A 25,121-nucleotide genomic window follows, 5' to 3' on the forward strand; every position below is an offset into this window, starting at 1 on the left:
CCCGCCTGCAGGGCGGCTGCGGTCGGGCCCGGGGGGGCGGCTCCGTTCCAGCGGCTCCGCTCCGGGCAGCTCCGTTCCGGCCGGCTCCGTTCCGGGCTTTCCCCCAAGCCTCGGGCCATGGCGGCGGCGGAGAGTGAGGAGCGCGCGCTGCTCGTGCAGGTACCGCCGCCCTCCCCGTGTCCCCGCTCCGGCCTCCCCCGGTGCGGCCTCGTCGTCGTGTCCGTCCCCCCCAACCCCGTCACCCCCTTCTTCCCCCGCCTCACCCCTTTACCCCTCTTTTCCTCCCTTGTTCCCTCCTTGGCCCTCCCCTTTTCCCTCCTTTTCTTTTCCCGCCATTTTTTCCCTCCTTTCCCCCCCTCCTTTTTCTCCCCTTTTCCCCTCCTCTTTTCTCCCTCCTTTTCTCCTTTTCCCTCTCCTTTTCCCCCTCCTTTTCCCCCTCCTTTTCCCTCCTTTTCTTCCCCCTCCTCTTCTTCCCCCTCCTCTTCTTCCCCCTCCTCTTCTTCCCCCTCCTCTTCTTCCCCCTCCTCTTTTTCCCCCTCCTCTTTTTCCCCCTCCTCTTTTTCCCCCTCCTCTTTTTCCCCCTCCTCTTTTTCCCCCTCCTCTTCTCCCCCCTCCTCTTCTCTTCTCCCCCCTCCTCTTCTCCCCCCTCCTCTTCTCTTCTCCCCCCTCCTCTTCTCTTCTCCCCCCTCCTCTTTTCTTCTCCCCCCTCCTCCTTTTCCCCTCTTCTCTCCTTTTCCCCCCTCCTTTTTCCCTCCTTTTTTCCCTTCTTTTTTCCCCCGTCCTTTTCTCTCCTTTTCCCTCTTTCCTCCCTCCTTTTTTCCTTCTTTTTTTTCTCCTTTTTTCCCCTCCTTTTTTTTAGCCTCCTTGTCCCCTCTTTTCCCTCCTCCCCCCACCCTTGTCCCTCCATGGCCCCTCCCGTCCTCCATTGCCGTCCCCCCCTTGTCCCCCTCATCCTCCCATGTCCCTCCATGTCCCCCCCCTTTCCCCGCTGTCTGACCGCTGTCCCGCAGAGGCTGAGGGCCGCCGTGCACTACGCGGTGTGCGGGCTGTGCCAGGAGGTGGCGGAGGACAAGGCGGTTCAGTTCAGCAAACAGAGCCTGGCGGCCATCGCGGAGCTCGCCTTCCGGCAGTGCGGTACGGGCCCCACACCTCCCTGTCCCAGCGACACCCAGCAACTGCAACGGGTCGGGTTGGAAGGGACCCCAAAGCCCAGCCAGTCCCACCCCTAACACGGGCAGGGACACCTCCCACTGCATCTAGCTGCTCCAAGCCCCATCCAGCCTGGCCTCGAACCCCTCCAGGGATGAAGCAACAACCATGCTCTGGGCAACCCGGCCCTCCCCACCCTCATAGTGAAGAATTTCTTCCTAATACCCAATCTAAATGCTGATTCTTGCGTTACAGCTTTAAGACTACAAGAAATAGCGGTTCTGGTTGTTAGACTAGGAAAAAGTATTTAGATCTGTGTAGAAATAACACGCAGGTTGCCTGCCTGTCATAGAATCATAGAATAACCAGGTTGGAAGAGACCCACCGGATCACCGAGTCCAACCATTCCCATCAACCACTAAACCATGTCCCTCAGCACCTCATCCACCCGTCCCTTAAACACCTCCAGGGAAGGTGAATCAACCCCCTCCCTGGGCAGCCTCTGCCAGTGCCCAATGACCCTTTCTGTGAAGAATTTTTTCCTAATGTCCAGCCTGAACCTCCCCTCGTGGAGCTTGAGGCCGTTCCCTCTTGTTCTGTCCCCTGTCACTTAGGAGAAGAGGCCAGCACCCTCCTCTCCACAACCTCCTTTCAGGTAGTTGTAGAGAGCAATGAGGTCTCCCCTCAGCCTCCTCTTCTCCAGGCTAAACACCCCCAGCTCTCTCAGCCGCTCCTCTTGTTCTCCAGCCCCTTCCCCAGCTTCGTTGCTCTTCTCTGGACTCGCTCCAGAGACTCAACAGAGTGTGCGTAATAACGAGTTGTGGTGGTAATAAGCTGTTGTAGTGGCTCCCTGTAGCTCACCAGGATAACCCACGGTTCCCCCTCTGTCACAGCTCACACTGTTTTGTGTCTCCCACTCAGCGCTGTAATGTAATGTGGCATCTTTTGTTTTCTCCAGAAACCTTTGCAAGAGACCTTGAAATGTTTGCAAGGTGGGTACTGGAACACCTGATTGTTACAAGGGTGTTCTTTCTTTTTCAGCTCCAATTATCTTTTAAATACGTCTTGTAACTCAAGTTTTAGAGGGTTCTGTTGGCTGATAAATAGAATCATAGAATGGTTTGAGCTGGAAGTGACCTCAAAGCCCATCCAGTTCAAACCGCTCTGCCAGGGGCAGGGATGCCTCCCACTGGCTCATGTTGCTAATAGGTGCTAAATAATGGCTATGAAATTAGGAAATAGATACTCCATCGCAGGTTCTTCCTGATCTTGGAAGTTCGTTTATGTGGCTCAAGTGATTATTTAAATTAACAACTGTATATAATTATCAAATGCATCGACACGGTGGCACTGGATGGTTTGGGAGTGACAGATGCTCGCTAGCCTGGCTGCACCTCATCTGCTTGCTCCGAGGAGGTAAGGGAACATTCTAACGAGTCAGAGCTTAACTCAGAGCTTAACATGGTGTCCTACTGATGAGTAAGAGGGAACAGAACAGCAGGGCCTGAAGTTCCGGGGGGCTAAATTCTATGTTTTTTACACAGGAACTGTGGGAATTCAGATATACAAACACACACTTGTAAAAAGGTTTTTGTGTATTGTAGCTGCAGAAGGCAGGCACGTTTGAATTACCGGGTCCCTATTGAGCCCTTTTAGTTGCTGTTCTGAATGAGATGCTGTGTGGCCTCTTACAACCAATCCTGGCAAACACATTGAGGGGTGTTTTTTAATTTTATGCAGGCATGCCAAACGAAGCACAATCACTACGGAAGATGTGAAGCTTTTGGCTAGAAGGAGCAGTTCTTTGGTGAGATTCACTGTATTTTCTGTCTCACGACATTCTTAAACCAGTTGGTTGGTTCCTAAGAGCATTTGAATGAGGTTTATAGAGGACGAAGCTACTGTTGATTAAGCGATTTCCCTGGCCTGTTGGATGGGCACAATACAGTGAAGTTCTTAATTTCCATCTTACTTTGCTCCATGAGACCCTGCCTCGCTCTGGGAACACAGGTCTGATTGCTTCACGCAGTTAAATCAGGGCTGCTGAGGTTTCAGGTACAGAAGTGCAAGAGCAGACACATTCCAGCTTTGTCAATCTTGGAAGCAAATCACTTCTTTTCTTCCTAATGTTTTTTGTTGCTCTAGCCTAAGGTTTGAGTCCACCTTGCGGTGCTGAGTCTCCTAACAATAGTACAGGGGCGATTCATATTGTGTTCTCTGATGTGCTGATCCGTCTCATGTTCAGTGGACTTCACTGATGTATTAAGACACACCTTGAAGTACTTCCATGAAGAATACTTCCAGTAGTACTTTTAATTTTATGTGAGGGGATTTTTTTTCCTTCCATCTGAGCGTTCTCATGTGGCCATCTCGGTTCTGGAGCTGGATGAACATGCGTTTATAGTCCTATCCACACCAGGATATCCATCTTAGACTGAGGGCTTCCTGCAAGGATTAACGCTAGTGATGCTTGTCAGCCTTTTGGGGGTGTCTGTCTTTTTTATAATAAGAACTTGCCCTCTTAATTTATCTTAAAACATTTCTAGTTTCTCATGAATAAATGAAATTCCTCAGTAGCTGACTGATCTATTCATTGTTCTCAGCTAAAGTATATCACCCAGAAGAGTGAAGAGCTTGCATCGAGTAATATGGAGCAAAAGGAGAAGAAGAAAAAGAAGTCCAGTGCCTCTAAGGGAGGGAGAATGCCCAGGGAACAAGAAACACCTGTGACTGAGAGTGAGGATTCCAATATGGCATGATTCGCCTGTCAAGTAATGCCTCTGGCCATTTTCTCTTATTATCCTCAAGGAACCTAAGTTAGCCAGTTAGAGATTCCTCTTGCAGGTCAGGAACAGTAAGGGATCTTCAGGTTTATAGGTGAACATTGTTAGTTGGTTTTTATTGTTCTAAAACTGAAAGGTCTGTCAGAATTCAGTAAAGCTTACAGCCAAATTGCCTTAATCGCTCACAAAACGTTATCTTACTGTTATTAATAAGGAAATCCTTTTAATAGAGTTTAAAGCAGAACATTCTCACTGACCATGACACTCAATATGCGCAGCTCCTTCCTTGCTGCTCCTTAGGTTCTCTAGTAATTGTTTGACTTCCTCCTTGCTTCCATTGTTGATACTTTTGCTGAGCTATTTTGAGTAGTTTATTTTTGTTTAATAGCCGTATCTCATTTGTTGTCTTGACAATTAAAACATGGTTTGTGTCATTTTTTTCACCTGTGACGCTGCTGGTGTACATGCTTCGCTCTCGTTATGTTTCTAATTTCCCTGCAGTGCTGTGACTCCAGAGCAGGGTCAGAAACCTGTCAGCATTACCCGCTGCTGGACTGACAGAGACTGACCGAGTCCTGTTGATTCAAAAGCAGCAGATTTAAAGACGTAAGGTGTGAGATGGATATAACCAAGGGAAACGAGAAGGCTGCTGTTGTGGTTTAACCCCAGCTGGCAGCTAAGAACCAAGCAGCTGCTCCCTCACCTCCCTCCTCGCCCAGTGGGATGGGGAGGAAAATGAAAACAAATGTGCAGTTGTGTTTGATTTGCTTCTATTGTTTATCCTATTCCTTTCTTGAGTAGAAAACTGATGACAGGCTGAAAGAGTTGGGGTTGTTCAGCCTGGAGAAGAGAAGGCTCTGAGGAGACCTTAGAGCAGCTTCCAGTACCTGAAGGGGCTGCAAGAGAGCTGGGGAGGGGCTGTTCACAAAGGCTTGTGGTGATAGGACTGGGGGCAATGGGTATAAACTGGAGAGGGGCAGATGTATTAGCAGTTTTCATCTTTGATAGCACAACTGAAAGAGATCCAAGAAGCAACGCATAAACTTGACCACTAAAAACAATTTTTAATAGAAATCACAGGATTATGTGCAGCATTGAACACGTGTCCTACCTAAACGCTTCAGGCAGGTTAAATTCAGAGTACTTTTGCATTTAATTTCTTCTTCTAGTCTTAAGGTAATTCTTATCAGCATGATCTTTTAATAATAACTGGTAGGAATATCAAAACAGGTCCAGCTGTAAGGTTTTAATATTAGAAAAAAAACCACTTTAAAAATAAGCCAGTTAGTTAGTTAATACAAAAGCATCATGATACTACACTAATGATGAGGAGAGCAATACAGATAGCCAAGCACCAGTCTTCTGCCCCACTGCCTTGCAAAGCAAGTATTTCCACCTTCGTTGTGTTTTGCAAGTAAAAGCTTATCTCACCCAGGAGCCAGGAGTTCCTTGCAGGAAAAGCACAGAAGTTCAAGGACTTTCTATTTCCTTTAATTGATGAAATTAGCATGAGAATTCAAATTCCTAGATCCCAGGCTGCAGCTGAAAGCCAGACGGCAGCTGGAAAAAACACACAGTGACAGTTTAACTAGGCCAAATCACAACAAACCCTGCTCTGTGTTTGGTGAGCAACCCTTCAAGTGTTTCTTGTTAATTTATTTCTATTAACTGTGCCTGAAAGTGTCTTCCAGGAGGTCTTCCATCCTTTACTTTGAAAATGGTGCAGCACAAAGTAAGCAAACTGCCTGGGGCTTCAGCAGCCAGATCGCTTCATTATCAGACAGAAGCTTCTGGCTCCTAAACAGGTATTCAAAGCTGAACCCCTTACATGCTGTGTTTAGCAAAAACATTGTTCTAGTATTCTGCAAAATGCCCAGATATCTTTGGTTACACGTGATTGGAACCATCAGAGGAGTTTAAGCCTCAGGACAATGTCCAGATTTTAGTCTCTGTAGCCAGACCACAGTGTGACCAGCAAACTATGGCTCCTGGGACAGATCTAGGCTTGCATTGATTCTAATGCAAAAATCCCAATAAACTGCGGCAGCACCGCAGTCTTTATTTTTTGCATTTTGAACTAACCCCGTCTCCGTCGAGCAGTGATTCATTGCCCTTTGACGCGCTTCTTAGGGAACGCAAAATCTGCACTTGCTCGTGACGCTTGGCTAGCTCCTGATCACAGGCGTGCTTCAGGTCTGCAGCTTCCTGCGTGTTCCATCTCAGAGCCGAGGCCAGGGCTTGCGAGCTTTCTGTCACGACCAGCTGTAACAAGACAGATTTCTCACTGTCCTTCCTCCTGGTCCTCCTCCACCACCAGCCCTCCTGCCCCCACATTAAGAACAGCAGTAAGAAGACACCTGTTTAGTACTGAATTGGTATTGAAGGTGTTCCCAGCTTTCATCATCTATCCCACGGGATAGTGTATTTTCAATATTCTACCTGCACTTAGGGCTTGAAGTTATGCTGGTGTTGGAAGGAACAGAAAGCAGTTACTTAGTTTCTACAGCCAGGAAGAGCAAGAGGAACAAGTAAACAGCATTAGAAAGAATGCATTTTCTAATAGTTAAATTTACCTAGGCTTTCTTTTCCAAGCTATGGGTTTACTTACACTGACTTCCAAAAATAAGGAAGCTTTTGGTTTGGGATGTATAAAAGATACGTAACTAGATGCGTGTGCATACAAAAAAATCCTTGCTGGTAAAACAGCTGAAGCACTGTCTGACTATGACTTGGCAGAGATTACTCTGTGGCTTTTCAGAGGACAGACCAGAGTACCTGTAACCATGTCAGCTGGCTCTTACAGAGGAGCTCCAAGCAGGAGGAGCATTACTGAGGAAGAGAAACACACTAGATCTCACCACTTGGAGACCGAGATATCAGTGTCAATACATTAGAGCCTCCAGTTTCCCCCATAGCTTCTCTCTTCAGAATATGGTTATGTCACTCTCGCCCACCTCCAGATCCGAACTGTCCAAGTAGAGCTCTGGAGACGGTTTCTCTTTCAGAACACTGAGGATGCGGTCACTGAGCACTGTTTCAGCTGAAGTGCCCGAAGTGCTGGTACCCACGTCAACCACATCCATCTCCTCTCTTGGTACAGTCTCAGATTCTGAAAAGTAGCAGAACTATTATAGCCCAGGACAAACAGGAGAGGAAGAGTGGCCCGGACTGCTTTGATGACTTTGAGATTAATAAAATACACATTCTATCTAGATGCAGCCTCTAACTTAAGAAATCCAACTGCTAAGGATGACGACATGATTTAAGTTTGTCTCCCAGTGTTCTGCTTTCAGTCCTTTTGAGGAATGTGACGCAGCAGCTCCCTACCTGTTACTTTCCTTATGGATTTGGCTTCCTTGGTCAGGACCTGGTGGTAGAGTTCCAAGGCCTGTCTTGACTGGCGTTCTTCTTCCCGCATGTCCAGCACGTTCTGCAGGCCGTCTTGCAGAGCTTGGATTCTGGTTTGACTGTGGCCAAGTTCTTCTGCCAGGTCTGAGCATGGTACATCAATAAGTACCTTAAAACAACGAGAGTGCACGTTACATGGACTGATGGAGTAACTCGTTCTGTTAGATGGTACAAAAAAGCCTCCTGAGAGCCAGAGCTGTCAGCTTCATGAAACCCAGTTCCGTAAGGTTTCTTTATCATAGCGAGTCAACCTCATTATAAGAGATTTTTTAAGTTAGAGGCTCCACCAGCCAGTGTTCTTTACCAGAAGCCAAAAGGCTTCCAGGAAGGTGCGGAATCCTGTGCATTTTTAATGGAAATCCTGACAACTTCTAGCAATCAAAGTACCATTTCTTAAGAGCGCATGGGACCACCCGACGCAAAGCCAACAGCCTGGCACTCAGGAAACTGCATGTTGCAGGAGGACAAGAGGCAGTTTCCACCGTGTCTCAGCACACACAAGGTGTTAAGCAGCGGGACACTCTGATCAGTCAGCTCTGCAAACTGACAGCTGTGCTTCCAGCCCTGAGCAGATTGAAGACGCTGCGCAGCCTTCCCTTTTGGCACGACACGGGTGTCTGGTTTTAAAGGAAGGAGCCCACCTCAGCTGCATTTGGCCAAATCTTCATTTTTTGCCCTTCCCCTGTCAGAATTGGAAACGCGCTGTGAGGGACAATTGGTGCTTAAGAGCACCTCCTCAAACACTTGCAAGTGTTTCCTCTCAAGGAGAATTTTGACCGTAGCACCACAGCTGAACAATAGCAGCTGAATTAAGCTTGAGATCTTGTTTACTTATTCTGTGCTCTACCATCTACTGAGATGGCGGGCAGAGCCAAGGACAGCAGTTAGAGGCTTCCCCACCGTACCTGGATGTCTTCTTCAGACATCAAGATGATATTAGACAGGTCATCCTTCAGCTGCCTGGCCAGCTGCTTCCACTTCTCCACAGCACTGTCCACTTCATCCGCAGGCCCCGCGAGCCAGCCTGTTCCACTGTCTGACACAAGAACCATCAGTTTCACAGGTCATTCCTGACCCAATTTCCCTAACCACATTCCAAATGCCCCTCCCACACGCCGAGTACCTGAGCTGCTGCCAGGCCACTTCTCATTGTTGACCAGCACCATAAACTTGGTATTGGGTGGTAAACACAAAAAGTAATCGTCATCATGCACGATGGTGCCATCCTCTTCCACGACTAAGGTGACTGACTCGTTCTCAATAGCCAGCACGTGGCGAGCTGCCGAAGAGAAAAAACACTTGGTGGGATCATAAACTGATGCTGGTTTTTGACAGGAAGCACAAGAAACACTTAGTGCTTTGGGACAGGGACCAGGTCCTTCCCCACACAGCTCTGCTCTCAGACTTGGTGTTTCCCTCCAGAAATCAACATTCATTTTTACAAGGGCATGGAATGATAGGACGAAGGGGAATGGCTTTAAATTGGAAGGGGGAAGATTTAGATTAGACATTATGAAGAAATTCTTCGTGATGATGGAGAAGAGCCCAGCTCCCTCCTCTCCACAGCCTCCTTTCAGGGAGTTGGAGAGAGCAATGAGGTCTCCCCTCAGCCTCCTCTTCTCCAGGCTGAACACCCCCAGCTCTCTCAGCCGCTCCTCTTGTTCTCCAGCCCCTTTCCCAGCTTCGTTGCTCTCTCTGGACTCACTCCAGAGCCTCAACATCCTTCTTGTGGCGAGGGGCCCAGACCTGAACGCAGGATTCGAGGGGCGGGGGTGTCCCAGGCCAGGCTAGACGGGGCCTGGAGCCCCCGATCCCGCGGGAGGTGTCCTTGCCCGCGCCAGGGGGGTGGAATTGGCGGGGGGGGGGCGGCTTGGAGGTCCCCCGGCTCCGTGCCTCACCCTTGTCGATCAGCTCCCGCAGGCTGGAGGCCGCCACCCCGTGCCGCTCGGCCCGGCCCCTCCGCCTCACCACCCAGGGCCGGGCCGCCATGGCGGCTACGCGCTCGGCGTTCGACTCGCTCCGCCTTGCGGCAGCGGCGCGATGAGAATAGAAGGAGGGAGGGAAGGCGGCGTATCCCCCCGCCCCCAATCGGCTGCGCCGCGATGGATTAGCTGGGCCTGGCAAGATGGCCTCCTCGGAGCAAGCGGAGCAGCCCAGCCAGGTGAGCGGGGCCGGCGCTGCGGGCTCGGCGAGGGCAGCGCTCGCTGCAATCGCGGCTCCCCCCTCCTCACACACGCACACGCTCGCTCACACTCACCCGCCAGCCTCTCCGCTGCCCCCTCGGTCCTCCTCCTCCTCCTCCTCTTCCTCCATCCCCAGGCGCGAGGCCTCGCGCCTGGGGATGGAGGAAGAGGAGGAGGAGGAGGACCGAGGGGGCCGCCTCAGCTCCCCCTCGTGCTCGCGCCCCCTTAGCTCGTGCCCTCAGCTCCCACCTCGCTCCCGCCGCCCCTTAACGCAGGCTGCCTCAGCCCTGCACACCCCCTGCCTCAGGTATTCCCTCAGCCCCCGCATCGGGTTCCTCCTCAGCCCTGCTCACCCCCTCAGCCCCTGCCTCAGGTCTCTCCTCAGTCTCCGCTTCAGGTTCCCCTTCAGGTTCCCCCTCTGCTCCCCCATCGGGTTCCTTCTCAGCCCTAAACACCCCCTCAGCCTCCCCCTCATCCCCCTCAGCCCCCACCTCAGATTCCCCCATAGCCCTGCACACCCCCTCAGCCCCCGCCTCAGGTCCCCCCCTCAGCCCCCATCTCGGGTTCCCCCTCAGCCCTGCACACCCCCTCAGCCTCCCCGTCAGTCCCCCCCTCAGGTTCCCCCTCATCCCCCTCAGGTTCCCCCTCTGCTCCCCCATCGGGTTCCTCCTCAGCCCTCAACACCCCCTCAGCCGCCAGCTCAGCCTCCCCCTCAGCCCCCACCTCAGATTCCCCCTCAGCCCTGCACTCCCCTTCAGCTCCTGCCTCAGGGTCCCCTGCAGCCTCCCCCGCAGCCCCTCAGGTCTCCCCCCCTCAGCCCCCCGCCTCGGGTCCCCCCTCAGCCCCCCGCCTCAGGTTCCCCCCTCAGCCCCTGCATAGGGTTCCTTCTCAGCTCTGCACACCCCCTCAGCCTCCCCGTCAGTCCCCGCCTCAGATTTCCCCTCAGGTTCCCCCTCATCCCCCATCGGGTTCCCTCTCAGCTCCCCCGTCGGGTTCCTCCTCAGCCCTGAACACCCTCTCAGCCTCCGGCTCAGCCCCCCACCTCATTTCTCCCTCAGCCCTGCACATCCATTCATCTCCCGCCTCAGGTTCTCCCCTCAGCCCCCGCCTCAGTCCCCTCAGCCCTTCACACCCCCTCAGCCCCCTGCCTCAACCCCCCATAGCCCCTGCCTCAGGTTCCCCCTCAGCCCCCACCTCATCCCCCTCAGCATTCGCCGTCTCGGCCCCGCTTGCACCCCCTGAGCCCCATCTCAGCCCCCTCCTCAGAGGAGCCGCTCTGTCCCCGTCCCACCTGGCTGCAGAGAAGGATTTTGGGGGGTTCTTGGGGGGCAGAGGCTCACGAGTGAGCCCCTCGCTGTGGCAGCCGACGGGATGGGTGGCAGAGGCGAAGAAGTCATCACCCCGTGCTGCTCAGCGCTTGTCAGGTTACGCCTGGAGTCCTGTGTTCACTTTTAGTCCCTGCTGCACAAAAAAGATGTGGCCAGGCTGGAGAGGGGCACTAGGATGATCAGAGGACTGGGAAAGCTTCCGTACGAAGTAAGGATGAGAGAATGAATGGGGTTTATTCAGCCTTGAGAGGAAAAGGCTCAGAGGAGGCCTTATCTTCATGTACTAGTACAGAAAGAGTGTCCGCCAAGAGGATGGAGACTCCTTCTTTACAAGTAGTCACATGGAAAAGACTGAGGTGATGAGTGTAAGTTGCTCCTGGGGAGATTCTGATTGGATTCTGGAAGGAGTTTTTCTCTGTGCAAACAGTTAAATAATTTCCCTAGGGAAGTGGTGGATTCCTCTACCCTGGACACATTTAAGGCTCAGCTAGACAGGCTGCTGGGCTGTCTCATTGAAACTATAGATCACCTAAAAAGGTTGGACCAGGTGATCCTTGAGGTCTCTTCCAACCTAGTATTCTACGATTCTATGACCCTGGGGGCAGCACGACGCTCTGCTCAGCGCCTCCATGCCTCTTGGCACTCCGTAGGCAAGTCCCACACCTCAGGGTGTTGGTTTTATAGTCCAGTACCCAGCCCTGTGTGGTGGGAACATGGGCAGGGGTTTCACCACCAGGCAGATGCAGTTCTAGCTGGGAGATCTGTTAGGCCAGGCCCTAAGACAGCAGGTATGTGTGGGAAACTTGGTAAAGCACCTGAGTAGGAAAAATGGAAAGAAAAAAAGCACAGCCAGAGAAAAAGGACACAATAATTTGCCTATCAGCTGGGCTTGGAAATGAGGTGGAGCACCAGTCAGGCACAGTGGGGTTTCTGCCTTGCAGCTGCGAGTGTAAAAGGTCAAAGTAGTGATAGATGTGTGTGCGTTGTCAGAACCTGAATGGAGAGGGTAAGAGACACATACCTAAGTTCACTGGTTTGAGTGTGTGCTCAGGAAACATACTAAAAGCTTAAACTGGCATCTGAAATGAACGGGGAGCAGGCAGGAGAAATGGAAATGCGGTGGCTGTGTGTAGTGTGGGGCTCTGGTCACTTGCACTGGCTTGCTCATGATCCAGGGTAACTCGTACTCCATTGCAAACTCTTCCTGCCTCAGATTTTCTGACCTCCTGGTCTCTCTCTCATCTCATCAGTACCACGCACAGGCTCCTGACTGTGTGGTTCCAATGGAGTTCTGTAAAATCCTTGAAGCCACGGGAGGTGAGAGGCCTGACTGTTTCAGCAAAGGGAAGAAAACAGAGCCAAGTCTGCTACCAGCACACTTGTATGTGCAATCATTCAGATCTATCTAAATTTGAGGAAATCGCTGTGAACCTCTCTATGGATCCTTTCATTTTGGACTGAGAAGGCTGACTTTGTAGGGAACATTGTTGAACAAAACTGAAATAGAAATAAATTGCATGCAATTCATACTAACCAGCACAAATCTCTTCCTAGCTTGTGCAAGGCCAAATTACCAAACTCGCAGGAGGCTTGTCAGGCAGCTTTGCATCAGCCACAGGCTTTCATCAGTAGCAGCGCAAGGTGCAGGCATTCCAATCCATTCCTTGTGCTTTGACTGGCTCCTTTCAGAATGAGGAAACCTGAAACAACCTGTGGCTGATCCATGTGCTATTTGGGCAGCCTGCAAGGCAGTGGCAAAATGCTTTGGCAGTGTATCTGGTGAGTCTTGTTGGCTCAGCCAGCCAGCAGACTAGTCCTCCAGCACTTTATTTAACTGCAAATCCCAGTAGTGTGTGAAAAATAGCAATAATTGGCAGTGGTGTTGTTGGTTTACATAAATATGTCTAAATTTTCCCAAGCTGATTAGTTTGGGATGCAAAATGATACCTGATTATCTGTACAATTACGTGCAGAAGCTGACCCTGGCAGTCAGTCAGTAGCTGGTCTGTTTGAGTTATAAAAGGTTGAAAACTGTTTAAGTCAATGGCTGCGTTTGACTTAGCACCAAAATGGTAGTGTCCAATTTGTTGCTCTGGAGACTTAATTCTCTTGTTGCATTGTTAGTCAATGTGTAAATAAATTTTCCTCCAGAAGGTTGAAGGGAGAAGTGCCCTCTTTTTGGTGTCACATCCCTCTTCTTGGTGTCACGTAGCGTTGTCTCCACTACAGACAGACTGGGCAGCGCGAGTTCCTGTACAGTGTTGGAGCTGGTTTTTGCAGTGGTTATGTCACATGAATTCTTAGTGGCTGAAATTTTTAAAGATCTATAGTGGAGTAACAAAATCAGTGATGACTGCATGTAAAGAGACTAAGGGCCTCTCTAGAGAACCCCTGCCTAGCTGTGGGATCTGGCTGAGCCTGGTGATGATGCTTATGTCTGGAAGAAGCTGAGTTGCAGTAAATTTGAGTTACTGGCACCCTCTTGTGGTAAATTCATTTTTGTCTGTGTTTTATGTATTTTGTAGATGGGGAAAAAAATCTTTAGGTACTCCAAAGACGTAGTATATTGGATAAAGTTGGAGTGAAAAAGTCACTTTAAGGACCTTGATGATATCACTTGAATGTTTTGTCTTTCCTCATACTCAGTGAATAGGATTCCTTTTTTCTAATTGAACCTCAAAACTTGTCTTCATTACTAATAAAACGGCCTTGTTCTTACTATTGAGGAAACTAGTATGTGTCACCTCTCCTAAGACAAAAAAAACCATAGTGTGTGAAACATGCTTTAGACCATCTTGACATCATGTGAATCCCATCTGAAAGTAGGTGGTTGACCAAGATAGGTTCATTTTATAGTAAAATTTGAGAGAGCTGATTCATGCACGTTACACAGAGTTCAAACTGCTTTTTTTAGGCAGTGAAGAGGAGCCAAGAGAGTAATTCTGTGAAACATGGGACAGTGCTAAAATGTTATGCCTATTCTTGAGGAGTGAGTGAATACAAGCAAATTCAGAGTGAGCTCCTGAATTTTTAGTCCAGGCCAGTCTTTGTCTTGGTGTCCTGCCTTAATCAAATAGGTTTGTTTCTTCCTGTTTACAACTGTTTCCTGGTGTGCAGGGTAAGGTGTTCAGCATCTGCCTTAAGACTACATCTCTTAGTGATGTGTGGGAAACAAAGATGATACTGGTAATGCTGACATTTTTTGAGGGTTAGTTAAATCATAGTTGTTTTGAAGTCTTTAGATGAATAATGCAGAAAACAAAGGGTGTGTTACTGGGTCAGAGAAATGAGTGAAGCTCAGTGCATAATTCAAGTCCTTCTAAAGACGAGAAAGTGAACCATGGAATCAGTGAGGTGCCTCTGCATGCACTCCAGTAGCAGTACTTTGGGCTTCTGCAGCATTTCTTCTGCTTAGTATCGGGGAATTCTTTGTGGATGTCAAGTACTCATCAGGTTATCCTCATTTCTTATGTGACGAAAATGTCCTGTCTTACACCACGTGGTGTGGCAAGTGTTGTGAACAAGAGTTTAGCAGAAGGAGTCCTGGTTTTGTGCTGTGTTTATTCACTGTGCCGTGTGCTTCAGAATCTGAGTTGGGGTGAACATTTCTGTCATGACATCTCTCAGGAGTCTCTCTGGCTCTTGACTGCTGGCTCCCTAAAGCAGGTTCTGCACATTCTGTGAATGCTGTTGCTTTAAATGGGGACTGCTAGAACTAATTTTTTTCTGTCATTCTGACCTTTTTGTCTCCAGTCCATCACAGAACTTCTACTGACAGCAGAAATTAGTATGGCCACCCAAATCCCGCTCAAGGGAAAAGTGGTTTTAACTAACAAGTATTTCTAACGGTGTCCATGAGGTGGCAATGTAACCTCATGCTTCTTTTTGCTTTACAGGCTGGCTCGGGCCCTGCGACTGAGAATGCGGCATCTAGGGAGCCCCTGGTAAGTTCTCCAAGCAGCAGCATATAGTTTCATGTTGATAAGATGATATAAATGAGTTGTCCTCTTTGCTGCATCGTTTTGTATCCATTGGTTTGCTTTTCTAAGGAGCTGGTGCTTTGTGAAAGAGGTGTACGCTGCCTTACCCTTGCCTGGCTGGTTTTGGCCTCCAAGTTCTGACCTGTAGTTCTAACCTCTGTCTTTCTGGGGTTCGACGTGAGTCACTGAGGCCACCAAGCTGTCGCTGAGCGCGGATTGCCTGTCCTAAGCCTGTGCAATGCATGCCCTTGATCAGTGCTCACTTAGGAAAGGGTCTGAAGAAAAATCTGTGCGGCAGAATTTAAACTGAGATTCTTAGTGCTGTTGTCTAATTAAAAAACGCTTTTGCTGCTCAGAGACCGCATTCAGGCTCTCTTGATATTCACATGCTCTCAGAGTGAGCTTAGAAGTGCCTGGCAGCTGGCAGTGCATGCCATCCAATGTTTTCACTCTATAACTCTTTTGGAGAGATATGGGTTTGGGTTTTTTTTTTTTGTGTGTGTATGGGGATAACCAAGAGAACCCTGTTTTGTTTTCTGGTTTTATGGTGACACAGAGTGGGAAGTAAGCCGTCACTCTCTGGAGCTGCAGTATATTTTTTTATTTACAGTCTTCTTTTTCTTTTTTTCCTTCCTCTCCAGTCACCTATAACTCAGTCAAATCCTTGCCAAATTCTGAGTCCATGTTATTGTCCTAAACATATAAATCTCTATTTGAGTTTATTCTCTGGCTTTCATTTGGTCATCATAGTGAATACAAGCTGTTAGTGGCGAGAAGACCCAAGCACTTTCTGTAATGGTGTAGCACTGGCCACGTCAAAGTGCTTTTACCTTGTAACATTTATATAGAAAACCCAGGAGATGATTTTTAAAGCAGAGAAATACGAGTAAAGACTGTGAACTGTGGAGGGTCAGTAAAACACATCCAGTGAAAGCTCTGTTTGTGAGTTCTGTTAAGCTCTGCAGTGAAAATCTCTCTAGCCTAGTAACACTGTGGCGTACTTTAATTGCATAAACACCTGTACATGAGATTACCTGAAACTGTTATTGACACTGTGTGCTTTGTGATGGATTTGGTGGTTTGTTTTTTGGGGGGTTAGATTCCCCTCCCTTAGGAAGGTCACAGGAGGCAGCAGAGCTTCACAACCTGTGTTGGTCAACCATTTGTTCTCTTCCTCAAGGCAGATTCTAACATTACCTTTGATTTAAACAATTTCTTACTGTGTGTGCAACTGAAGAATTGCTGAGAGGAATAGCAGTTACGTCTCTTTCTGTATAGTTGTATATTGCTACCACATAAAAATATTCATGCATTTAAAGAACTCCAACATAAAGTTTATTCCCACAATAGTGAGTCTTGCGTGTGAGCTAGTTGGAGCCCTTTGAAAGGTGGAGGTTTTCTCCTTGTTTTTTCATGAATTGTTTTTTTTTATATTAAACTCTCACAGTCTTTGTCACGTTTGCTTAGGAGTCGTTATTGCTTCCAGCTGAGTATCTGCAGAAGCCTCATTAAATGAGCAGTTCAGTTCTGTGAGCCAGATGACCTAACTTCCACCACACTACTGTGGCTTCTCTGTAGCTGGGATCATGCGAGCTGCCGTGTAACGCATGCAGTAGATCTTGGTCCATAAAGCAGACTTGTAGGCACATGGCGCTGTGTCATAAAAATGTTTACTGAAACACCAGAGCAAACTGTGGCATGAATCCAAGAAACGGCTCTGTATGGGAAAGCCATGTGCTCAGGCACATCACTGCTGACTTCAGAGCTGGTGTAAGGCGATTGGAGACAACTCCCAGAATCCAGAGGATGGAGAAAAGAGTCCCATGACCAAGCTCTGCTGTGTACCCCCTAACCCTTTTTTACTTAATTGGTGACTGAAAGTACTTGATGCTTCACAGGACTGAGACCTGTGTGGAACACACTGGTGGTGTTATGCGCGTGTATGAGAAAGCAATAAATTTAAAATGTCTTTCATATCAGCAGGTGTCTTTACAGACTCAAAACTGGTTTTGTATTGTATTTGTGATTCTCATGGGCCCTGTATCCTGCAAGGTGCTAAATAGCTCCTGCTCTGTGCTCAGTGGAACTGTCTTTGGTCTACTCTGTACTCCTACAGCCTCCTGCTTTCAACAGGATCTGGAAGAAGCAGTGATTTCTAGTTGTTTCCAAGGGGACTTCAGCATCCTGGAAGATCCTGTAGCAGATGCAGTCTGACACATCCTGCATTTTGGATCTTTGGTGCATACCTTGCTAAGGTTTATGGGTGTGCTGAGGCCTTCAAGTGAAACCCTACAAGTTTATTTCATACTCCTAATTGCTCTTTCTTCAACTCGCTTCTGATGTTTTGAGCTACCATACTGGAGATAAGGGACTCCACCTCTGTGCCATTAATCCCTTGAGTTATCCAGCGTCCTTATAATAAACTATCCAAACTGAAAAATACTCCCTAATAAGAGGTCATTGTGTTATAGTACTGACAGTGGAGAATGAGTTGGAGGGGGATGGGAAAGGCTATAATTTTTGCAGCAGAGAGCGGACACTCATTTCCCTAGCTGTCGGTCTTGGCCCATTAAAATTTGCCGTGTAGCTCCATAGTGGGAAGTGTAACCTTGTGTTAGCAGAGTGTCAGCATCTCGCTCTGCTGCTGTTTACAGCCACGTTTGTCATCGTCAGTGCAGGATCAGCTTCTCCTTGAGTCCAGCTTATCAGTGAATGCTGCTGCATCCCTTTCTGCTTGTATGTGCAGCCACCTCTGATAATCCTCTGAACACTTGTAGAATTGGAATAGGTTTGTCTTTTTGCAGCCACTCAAAGTAAAGTCCTGGCATGTGCAAATAATGCAACTACGTAGGACAAGACCCCTTTCTGTGAGGTTAAAGTGTTAGAAAATTACCGTTTCTTCTCAAATCTTTGTTTCTTTGGTCTAATTTCTCTCTTTAGTGTCATTACGTCATCTTTTTCTGCCTCTTTTTGTCTCTCCCTAGCAGCATTTTGTAGCTTATGAACCATACTGTGCTGCTTTTTCCAAAGCTAGAATACGTTTGCTGTTGGCCTTCGTTTTCTTCTGAACCTGCTGTGGTCTAAATTGCAGCTATGAACGTTATACGTGGGAGAGCCCCTAACGTGGGCCTGAGTTGCAGGAAAATTCTAAGGAAGCAGAGCTTACAAGTGAGGCCTTGCCACAATGGTGCTTGGTTTTATTGTTTTTTTTTTTTTAGCCTTGCCACAAAATGTACTTATTGCCTTGCTGGTGCTTGGTATCTGGAGGAAGTACTAGTTGTAAATATAAAAGTACTGGCTGTAAATGTAAAAGCACTGTCTTGGTTTCTCACCGAGTTAAAAAATCTCCAGAACATAGTATGAGGAACAGGGTATTTCCTTTTGCAGTATTATTTAACTTATTATTTAACTTCTTTTATTTTTAGCATGTGCTGTTTCTTTCTGTTTCTTGCTGCAGATGATAGCACTTAGCACTAAAATATGGACATTTTATTCACTTTTTTACAGGCTGTCAAAAGGTGTAAGGTAACAAGAACTACTGATGCCTCTGTAGAAAGTAGTGTGGAATCCATTCGTATGTGCTGGAGCTCTCGTGGCTTTTCCCTGCCCTTTGTTAAATGAATCCTCACATTTTTAAGGGTCATATAATGGTTAACTGTTTAGTCAGATTTGTCCAGCAAGTCCACATCCCTCCTCTTCCTGCAAAGTAGTAGATGCTCCTTCTGCCTTATCAAATCCTACAGAAAATAAGATACATAGGAACCTGTTGAAGATTCTCCTTTGCCTGAAATTGTTGTTTGGCAGGAAGGCAAGAAAGGTGTTCTCACTGAAAAACTCATACTTTGTTTTCTGGAGCGCATTCTTATCCAAGGGTTCCTATGTAGTATCATTATCCTGTTAAAAGTTCAAAGATCCTAGGCTAGACTTGTAGAAAAATGGGATTTTTTTTTCAAAAGGACTTTTGTTCCCAGAAATGATGTGAGGGGCTGTACTATACTGGAGGGACCCTCCCTATCACACTTTTGCTTTCCGTTTTCCTACTCTTTGTTATTTAAGACCAGATTTATACCTGTTTCCTGTACAAATATTCTGTTTGCCACAGTGGGTTTGTTCGGTGTGGCGGCCGACACTAAGTGATTCGCTAGAAGTAAATCTCTCCAGAGGGAATTTCCAGACAGCCAGAGTCAGTAGGCAACTAACTTACAGCCCCCAGCGAAACATTAGTCGGGATAATTTACCACTGTCAGCAGAAGAGGGACTACCAGCTTTGTGACCTCCTGTCCAGGCAGCAATCCTAGGGGTGTGATAATGCTGCAGTTTGTTTGGGGAGATCCTGAATGTGCTGCTGTGCATTCCAGTGCTGGGCAATAATCCCATCAGGGGATTGTTATGTAGCGGGCAACTACTGTGCCGATTTTGGGTTTATTTGGCCTGGAATAGGGAGCTGGAGGTGTGTGACTGCTTGCACGTTATCCTTTGGTTTGCTGCAGAGAGACTTGTGTGATTTACTAAGCTGATCTTTCTTGTGTTTGACCTTCTGATAATTTTGAGATTATTGTTTTCTTGCCTGGTTTTGTCTCTTACTTCTGCGTGTTCATTGAGTTCTTTTGTTCCCGTAAATTGTACTCGCTTAATCTGTCAATTCCTTTTACAGTTTTGATTTAGACAAGTATATTAATATGTGCAAAACACACAGGTGCACATTTACTTAGCGAGCGTAGTTAAAGGAACGCTGTCACAACAAGCTGAATTACCTGCCTGAGGTCAATGGGAAAGTTTTGTTGGAATTCCTTCAAATCACCATTTGAAAAGAGGGTGGACTACAGTAGATTGGGATATAACTCCTTTTCCTAGCTAATGTATGAAAGCTAAGAACATGCAGTAGTGAGGAGCCAAAGCAGATTCAGACCCATCAGTGAGATCTAACAGTGGCTTTGCCTGTCTCTGAAAGCTTGCAGGTTAAACAACACTTAAAAGCCAATGAGCAAGGCACAATAATAACTAGGAATGGTTCGGTCACTTTCTGTTGCTAACAGTGTGGTGAGTTAGCTGTTTATAGTCTTCTCTATGCACTTGTCCAGAATAGAGCTCTGAAAGCAATTCCTACTTGCTTTTCAGACAAACCAGCATTGCTGCTCAGAAGAGTTTTAAGATGGTTTCAAAATAGTTGTAATAGTCTTAAGTTGTTCTTTGCAAAACGTGCAAGGAAATGAAAGTACTAGGAGTTAGGTTAAAATCTTTATTAATGTTAGGTATGATTTGGTTCCAGAGATCCCAGGTCTCTCACTGAAGGTAAAAGGGAAGCTGCAGTGCTTTTGTGACATTGGAAAAAAACATCGGTGCCCAGTTAGAGAATACTTAACGTTACTGAAATTATTTTTTCTCAAGGGGAAAATATCTTCTTTTCTTTTTAATTTATGTTCAAGGTCTAAACATGCTACACCTACAAACGTTGTTTTGCAGATGACAGCCTGCTCCACTGTCAACTGGCTGTTCGTATGGGTTGGCAGCTCAGCTCTCTGCCTGCTCAGGAGGGCTGGGAGCGCTTTGCTGAGTGCATCCCAGCTGCTGGAAGGATACCGATTCATTTCTACCAGGTGACAGCACACAGCAGAGAGGTGCCTGCACAGCGTGCACTTTGGTAATGGCAGGTTATGGGATCAGGGTGAGATAAAAGTATCGTTTCAGCTACATGTGTGAGGAAAATATGCTATGTGCAGAACAACTTGTAGAGGGCAGCAATTGCTCACAGTTCTTTCTGCTGAGGGAGAGGAAGGAAGGACCAGCTTAAGACCTTCACAGGAGTGTCTGCCTTTTAGCTTCTGGAAATAACGTTATGCAGGAGTCTTGTTCTTTGGAGTGGCTCTTTACTCCACATTATTCAATTCCTAACCTGGAAAGTGTTGCTAGGGACTCTTAATTCCTCTCCTATCTCTTATACCACTGAGCAACTGACTCCTTTTGCCTGTATCAAGATGCTGCCTGTGTCATTGTTACTACAATCAAAAAAAGTCTGACAGCTAGTGATTCTTACAAGATTTTAACTGCCTATATGTGACAGTTTTCTTCACTTACTGGCTTTCTTCTACTTTTACCTCGGATATTGTGCTAGAAGAAAAATTTGCAGTGTCTATGGCATCTTTGTTTTGCTTCAGAGGAAAGGACATGTTGTATCTTAATTAAAAAGTGAGGTAGCTGGGACGCAAAAGGCAGAATGGGTTATTCAAGAACTTTCCTCAGCTTTGACACACAGCAATACATCTCTCAGATACTTCTGACGGCAGCACCTTCAGAATCAAGATTTGCCAGAGTAGGAAGTTGAGAGTTGATATAATTCTTAGATTTGAAGTTCCTAAACAACTTATTGGCGAAGAGGCTTTCCCTGCTTTTCATGCCTCTTGTGTTTCTCCATATGTCACTTACAATGAAATCCTTCCAAACATCCCAGTAGTTTCTTTGTTTGGTTTGGTTTTGTAGCTGACCATTCATTTACATCACCCTTCTCCTTGAGATAATTATGTCCTGTTCCCAGTGGTGATTCCATAACACACCACAACTGCTTTGACGATTGCCTTTCTGGAAGAGTAACAATGAAAATATTCATAGCCTTTTAGTAAAATTTGGGATTTTACAGCTGGAGAGAAGCAAGAGAGATAGCTTCATATCATCAGCCACACTCACAATATGCCCCACTTTTTTACATTTTCTGTTCCATCCCTAACAGGGTTTTCCTCTGCTGTCAAATTCCTAGTGTTTTGTCAGGCAGCTGGGTTGCAGTTCTTCAGCACGGTACACCTTGCTGGAATGGAGTTTACCTTCTACACAGTCAGAATTTCTTGTGTCTTCCTTCCAGCTTGCTTCTTGTGTTTGTTTTGTGTGCCACCCTGATTCCTTTCCTCCTTGAGCATCTGCACCCTTCAGATGTTTGCAGACAGTTATCACATCATTTCTTCTTTACACCACCCCCATCCTGATCTCTTAGCCAAGCTCTACATATTTAGCTCATTTAATCTTTCCTCATAAGTCAAACCTGTAATTGACAGCTCTGACACGAAGAGTCGCATTGGTTACACATGCTGCCAACAGGATATAAATACTTTCTGTGCAGTGATTGAGAATTACAGTCAAGACTGGGATGAGCTTGCCCCCTCCTTGTATTTTTGACAACCCCTTTCTCAACATCAGGTTGCTACAATCCCATAAAGTTGGGCTTGGTTCTCGCTCTAATGGTCAGCTACCACGCACCTCGTGTGCTTCAAACTGGTGCTGTCTGGCCATGTGGGAAATTGAGTACCGAAGCCCTGTGGGTTTCCAGTCAGATCCTGAATTCCTACAGAGGTGGTGTTGTCTCTACTTCTCTTGCCAGGCACGTGGGTGCCTCAGGCTACTCCTGGTCATTCCTTCTAGGAAGGCAGCACTGAGCTTCATGTAGCCTGGTGTGTTCCCTGAAGTGAGCAGCTCTTGCTGTGCGGGTGCCAAATGGAAGAGATGCTGCACCCTGTGCGTGTGTGTGTGCTGCCGTCTGGAGCCTGGCAGCGCTGGTGCTGGCTGGGGTCGGCGATGCAGAGACTCCTGGCACTGATGTTTCTTCACTGTTTCTACCAAGAGGAAGCTCAGAATGTGATTGATAGGATTGGCATAGCCGAGAACAAATTTGAGGCTGTCACTTATATTTGTTGGATCTGGGAAGAGGCTTTTAGCCTTACCCAGAAAGGTGTTGCTTTGGAGGCAGGTCCACAGATCTGTTCCAGCTAAACGTATTTGGAGGTTGCTTTAGCTTACTTGTCTCCTCATGTTTGTTGCAGTCGCTTGAAGAAGATAGGTGCAGCTAACAAAAGTTGAGGAACTAGTAAATGAATTGTCTGCCTTCTAATGTTGCGTTCTGTGAAGCTTTCATATGATTCAGCTTCCCCAGCGGGGCTAGTTCACAAACATTACATGTATTATTGCGAAGCATGCAACATAAAGAGAGCATTTATGAAAAGGAATATCAGAGGAAACATTATAGCAGGGACCTTTATAGCCTTTCCATTATTATGGTTTAAATCTTGACATGGTCTTTATTTGCAGTGACACTGGGACCAGTAAAGAAGTGTTTTTTTCTCTTCCCCTCCCCTCCTCTTTGTCCCATCTCCTTTTCATTCTTTTCTTCCACATCCTGTTCTGAAGCTGTGGTGCAGAGATACAAATCGTTAAACATGCAAGTAGTCAGAGCGCCAGGTTTCAGTTTGTGTGGAATCAGCCCCTTTTGACTCAGAAGTTGGAAACCAGATGACTCACTATGATGCATGTTTGTTGTTTTTAATAACTGTCATTTTGCAAAATATGGTCAAAGCTTCAAACCATGGCTTCTGGAGTTAGGGTGGTGTGTATTTATTTTTAATTTGGGAGGCTATAAGCTGGAATGTGTTTGTAGCTGCAGTCTTCCCTTCAAATCTGAGATAAAATAAATTAAAGCATAGGCGATGTGGATGATTTTAGAGATAATTTTTTCCTGTTACCTGAAAAATATTTATTTTCTTGATCAATTACTTGAAAAGGCTCCGGGTGCCAAACATCTGGTGGGATTGTAGGCCACTGGTTTATGTTTATGTTTTTTAACATATACCCAAAGGGACAAGTTTCTTAAAAAGAAAGCAGGCAGATGTTTTCCATTTGTGGAGTTTCAAAGAATAAATGCCATTCCTGCTTTATCATTCCGATTTCTAACAAAATTGTCATCCATCTCCTTTCTTTTGTATGAAACTGGTAAATGTAGTATTTAAGTGGCAGGATTCCCTATGAATAAAATCTCTTAGCAGTATGAAAAATGTGAAAATATGTATACATTTAATTTTCTAGAGATTTATTACTGCTTAGACAACAGTTTGTAAACTATAAGCTCAGTATTAAGTGCTTTATGAGTTTTTTTGTGTTTTACTTTCTAATTTGCCTCAGGAAGCGTTGTTTTAATTTGTTGAAGTTCTACAAGTTTGCTTTGCAGGTCAATTAATTTGCAGTGTAAATCTACAGACACTCCATCACAGAAGAATGGAGGTGTACCGGTAGAAGTCTAGATATATGGGAACAGAATTTGACCTTAAATATAAAATAAATATAAATATAAAAACTGTGTAGTGGTTATGACAGAATTCATTGTGGATCTTCCACTGGTTCAGTTCTAAGATTTGGATGCTTTGTAACAATTTCTATCATGATTTATATTACCGTCTTTTGCAATTGCTATTGCAAAATGAAGCGCTGTGGTGTCCAAAGAGGCAGACTGTTAGCCTACCTCAGCCTGTTGCTTCTTGTTAGAGAGTAACAAAACAGCTACTGATTTAAAACAGAGAGTTCAAGTTCGGGTTCTGCTTTTAGACTGGGACGGGGCATCTCTCAAATGGTAAAAGTGCAAGGAAAAACATATTGCCGTGACAGAGGAAATACGGATCTATGTGCTGGCTACTTCTGGACAGCTGCGGTCTACCCGATGCGTTATTCTGATCAGGAAAGAAACAAGTTTTGGTCTTCATTTTTTAAAGTGAATGTAATTGCTTGTGAAAGGTAGTGAAGTGATGGCTTTGGAGGCTCAAATCACCTTCTCGTGAATCTGCACGCGCGTGCTGTGCTAGTGGCATCAGAGGATCCCTCGCCAGCGTGGCATGGGGCTCGCCCCCAAGAGATGGGAGGAGAGTTCAGTCTCCAGCCCATTTGATGCTTGACTTCCCTCTAAAGCTGCCAAGAAGGATGCCAATTTTTCCATTTAGTTGGCTATTGTATAGACCTTAAAAGGGAAGGTTTTAATGCATTTGGCTGCGATATAGACTGTTAAAGGGAAGTTATTTATTTTAACTGGCTGCTGTATGGATTATTACAAGGGCATTCTTTTAGCTGCAGCTGCTATATTGACTAGCGACTGTGCCGGGCTGTATTGCTGGTAGCTGTCATATTGACTGTTACAGAAAAGATCTGTATTTAAGCCATAACACTGCACTGGGATCTCCCAGGCAGGATATTAATGCTAATTCATCTGCTCACCCCCTGCTGTGAGTGTTATTTGTTTAAATCTGTAGAATCCCACAGCGCATTTATATCCTCGCTAGAGTGAGCTCCGCTCCCTGTAATTATTTAACATTATATGCTGATATAAATTGTAACAGTTAAAGAATGGTAATGAGTAGCAAAAAAACACAAACTTAACCTTAGAAATGGCAGAGTCAGCTCTTAAAACAACAGCCAGCAACTTTCACTGTTCTCTGCCTTTTCCCAAGTCCATATGCACAATATTGTGCATACATTATGTGTGTGCGT

At 46.6% G+C, this 25,121-nt stretch overlaps 3 protein-coding genes across 3 annotated transcripts in view; 2 read left to right on the forward strand and 1 right to left on the reverse strand.

Annotated features, from left to right (window-relative positions):
• Positions 1 to 45: 45 nt before the first annotated feature.
• On the forward strand, positions 46 to 4,375 carry CENPS (centromere protein S). The gene is made up of 5 exons (XM_069874720.1): positions 46 to 159; positions 1,011 to 1,134; positions 2,108 to 2,141; positions 2,890 to 2,956; positions 3,753 to 4,375. Exons 1-5 carry the CDS (start codon positions 118 to 120, stop codon positions 3,906 to 3,908), a joined length of 423 nt encoding a protein of 140 aa, XP_069730821.1. The 5' UTR covers positions 46 to 117; the 3' UTR covers positions 3,909 to 4,375.
• Positions 4,376 to 4,976: 601 nt separating this feature from the next.
• DFFA (DNA fragmentation factor subunit alpha) lies at positions 4,977 to 9,349 on the reverse strand. The gene is made up of 7 exons (XM_069874703.1): positions 9,239 to 9,349; positions 8,464 to 8,619; positions 8,246 to 8,376; positions 7,260 to 7,449; positions 6,887 to 7,041; positions 6,015 to 6,194; positions 4,977 to 5,492 (listed from the first exon to the last, which is right to left on the reverse strand). Exons 1-7 carry the CDS (start codon positions 9,327 to 9,329, stop codon positions 5,457 to 5,459), a joined length of 939 nt encoding a protein of 312 aa, XP_069730804.1. The 5' UTR covers positions 9,330 to 9,349; the 3' UTR covers positions 4,977 to 5,456.
• A 57-nt stretch (positions 9,350 to 9,406) lies between these two features.
• Positions 9,407 to 25,121, forward strand: part of PEX14 (peroxisomal biogenesis factor 14) — a 71,828-nt gene continuing 56,113 nt past the window's right edge. Inside the window, exons 1-2 of the mRNA XM_069874697.1 lie at positions 9,407 to 9,501; positions 14,748 to 14,795. Coding sequence (XP_069730798.1) covers positions 9,466 to 9,501; positions 14,748 to 14,795 — 84 coding nt within the window. The 5' untranslated portion in view covers positions 9,407 to 9,465. The remainder of the gene's footprint in view (positions 9,502 to 14,747; positions 14,796 to 25,121) is intronic.

The sequence above is a fragment of the Phaenicophaeus curvirostris genome, chromosome 22 (genome assembly GCF_032191515.1).
Source record: "Phaenicophaeus curvirostris isolate KB17595 chromosome 22, BPBGC_Pcur_1.0, whole genome shotgun sequence".
NCBI lineage: Eukaryota > Metazoa > Chordata > Aves > Cuculiformes > Cuculidae > Phaenicophaeus > Phaenicophaeus curvirostris.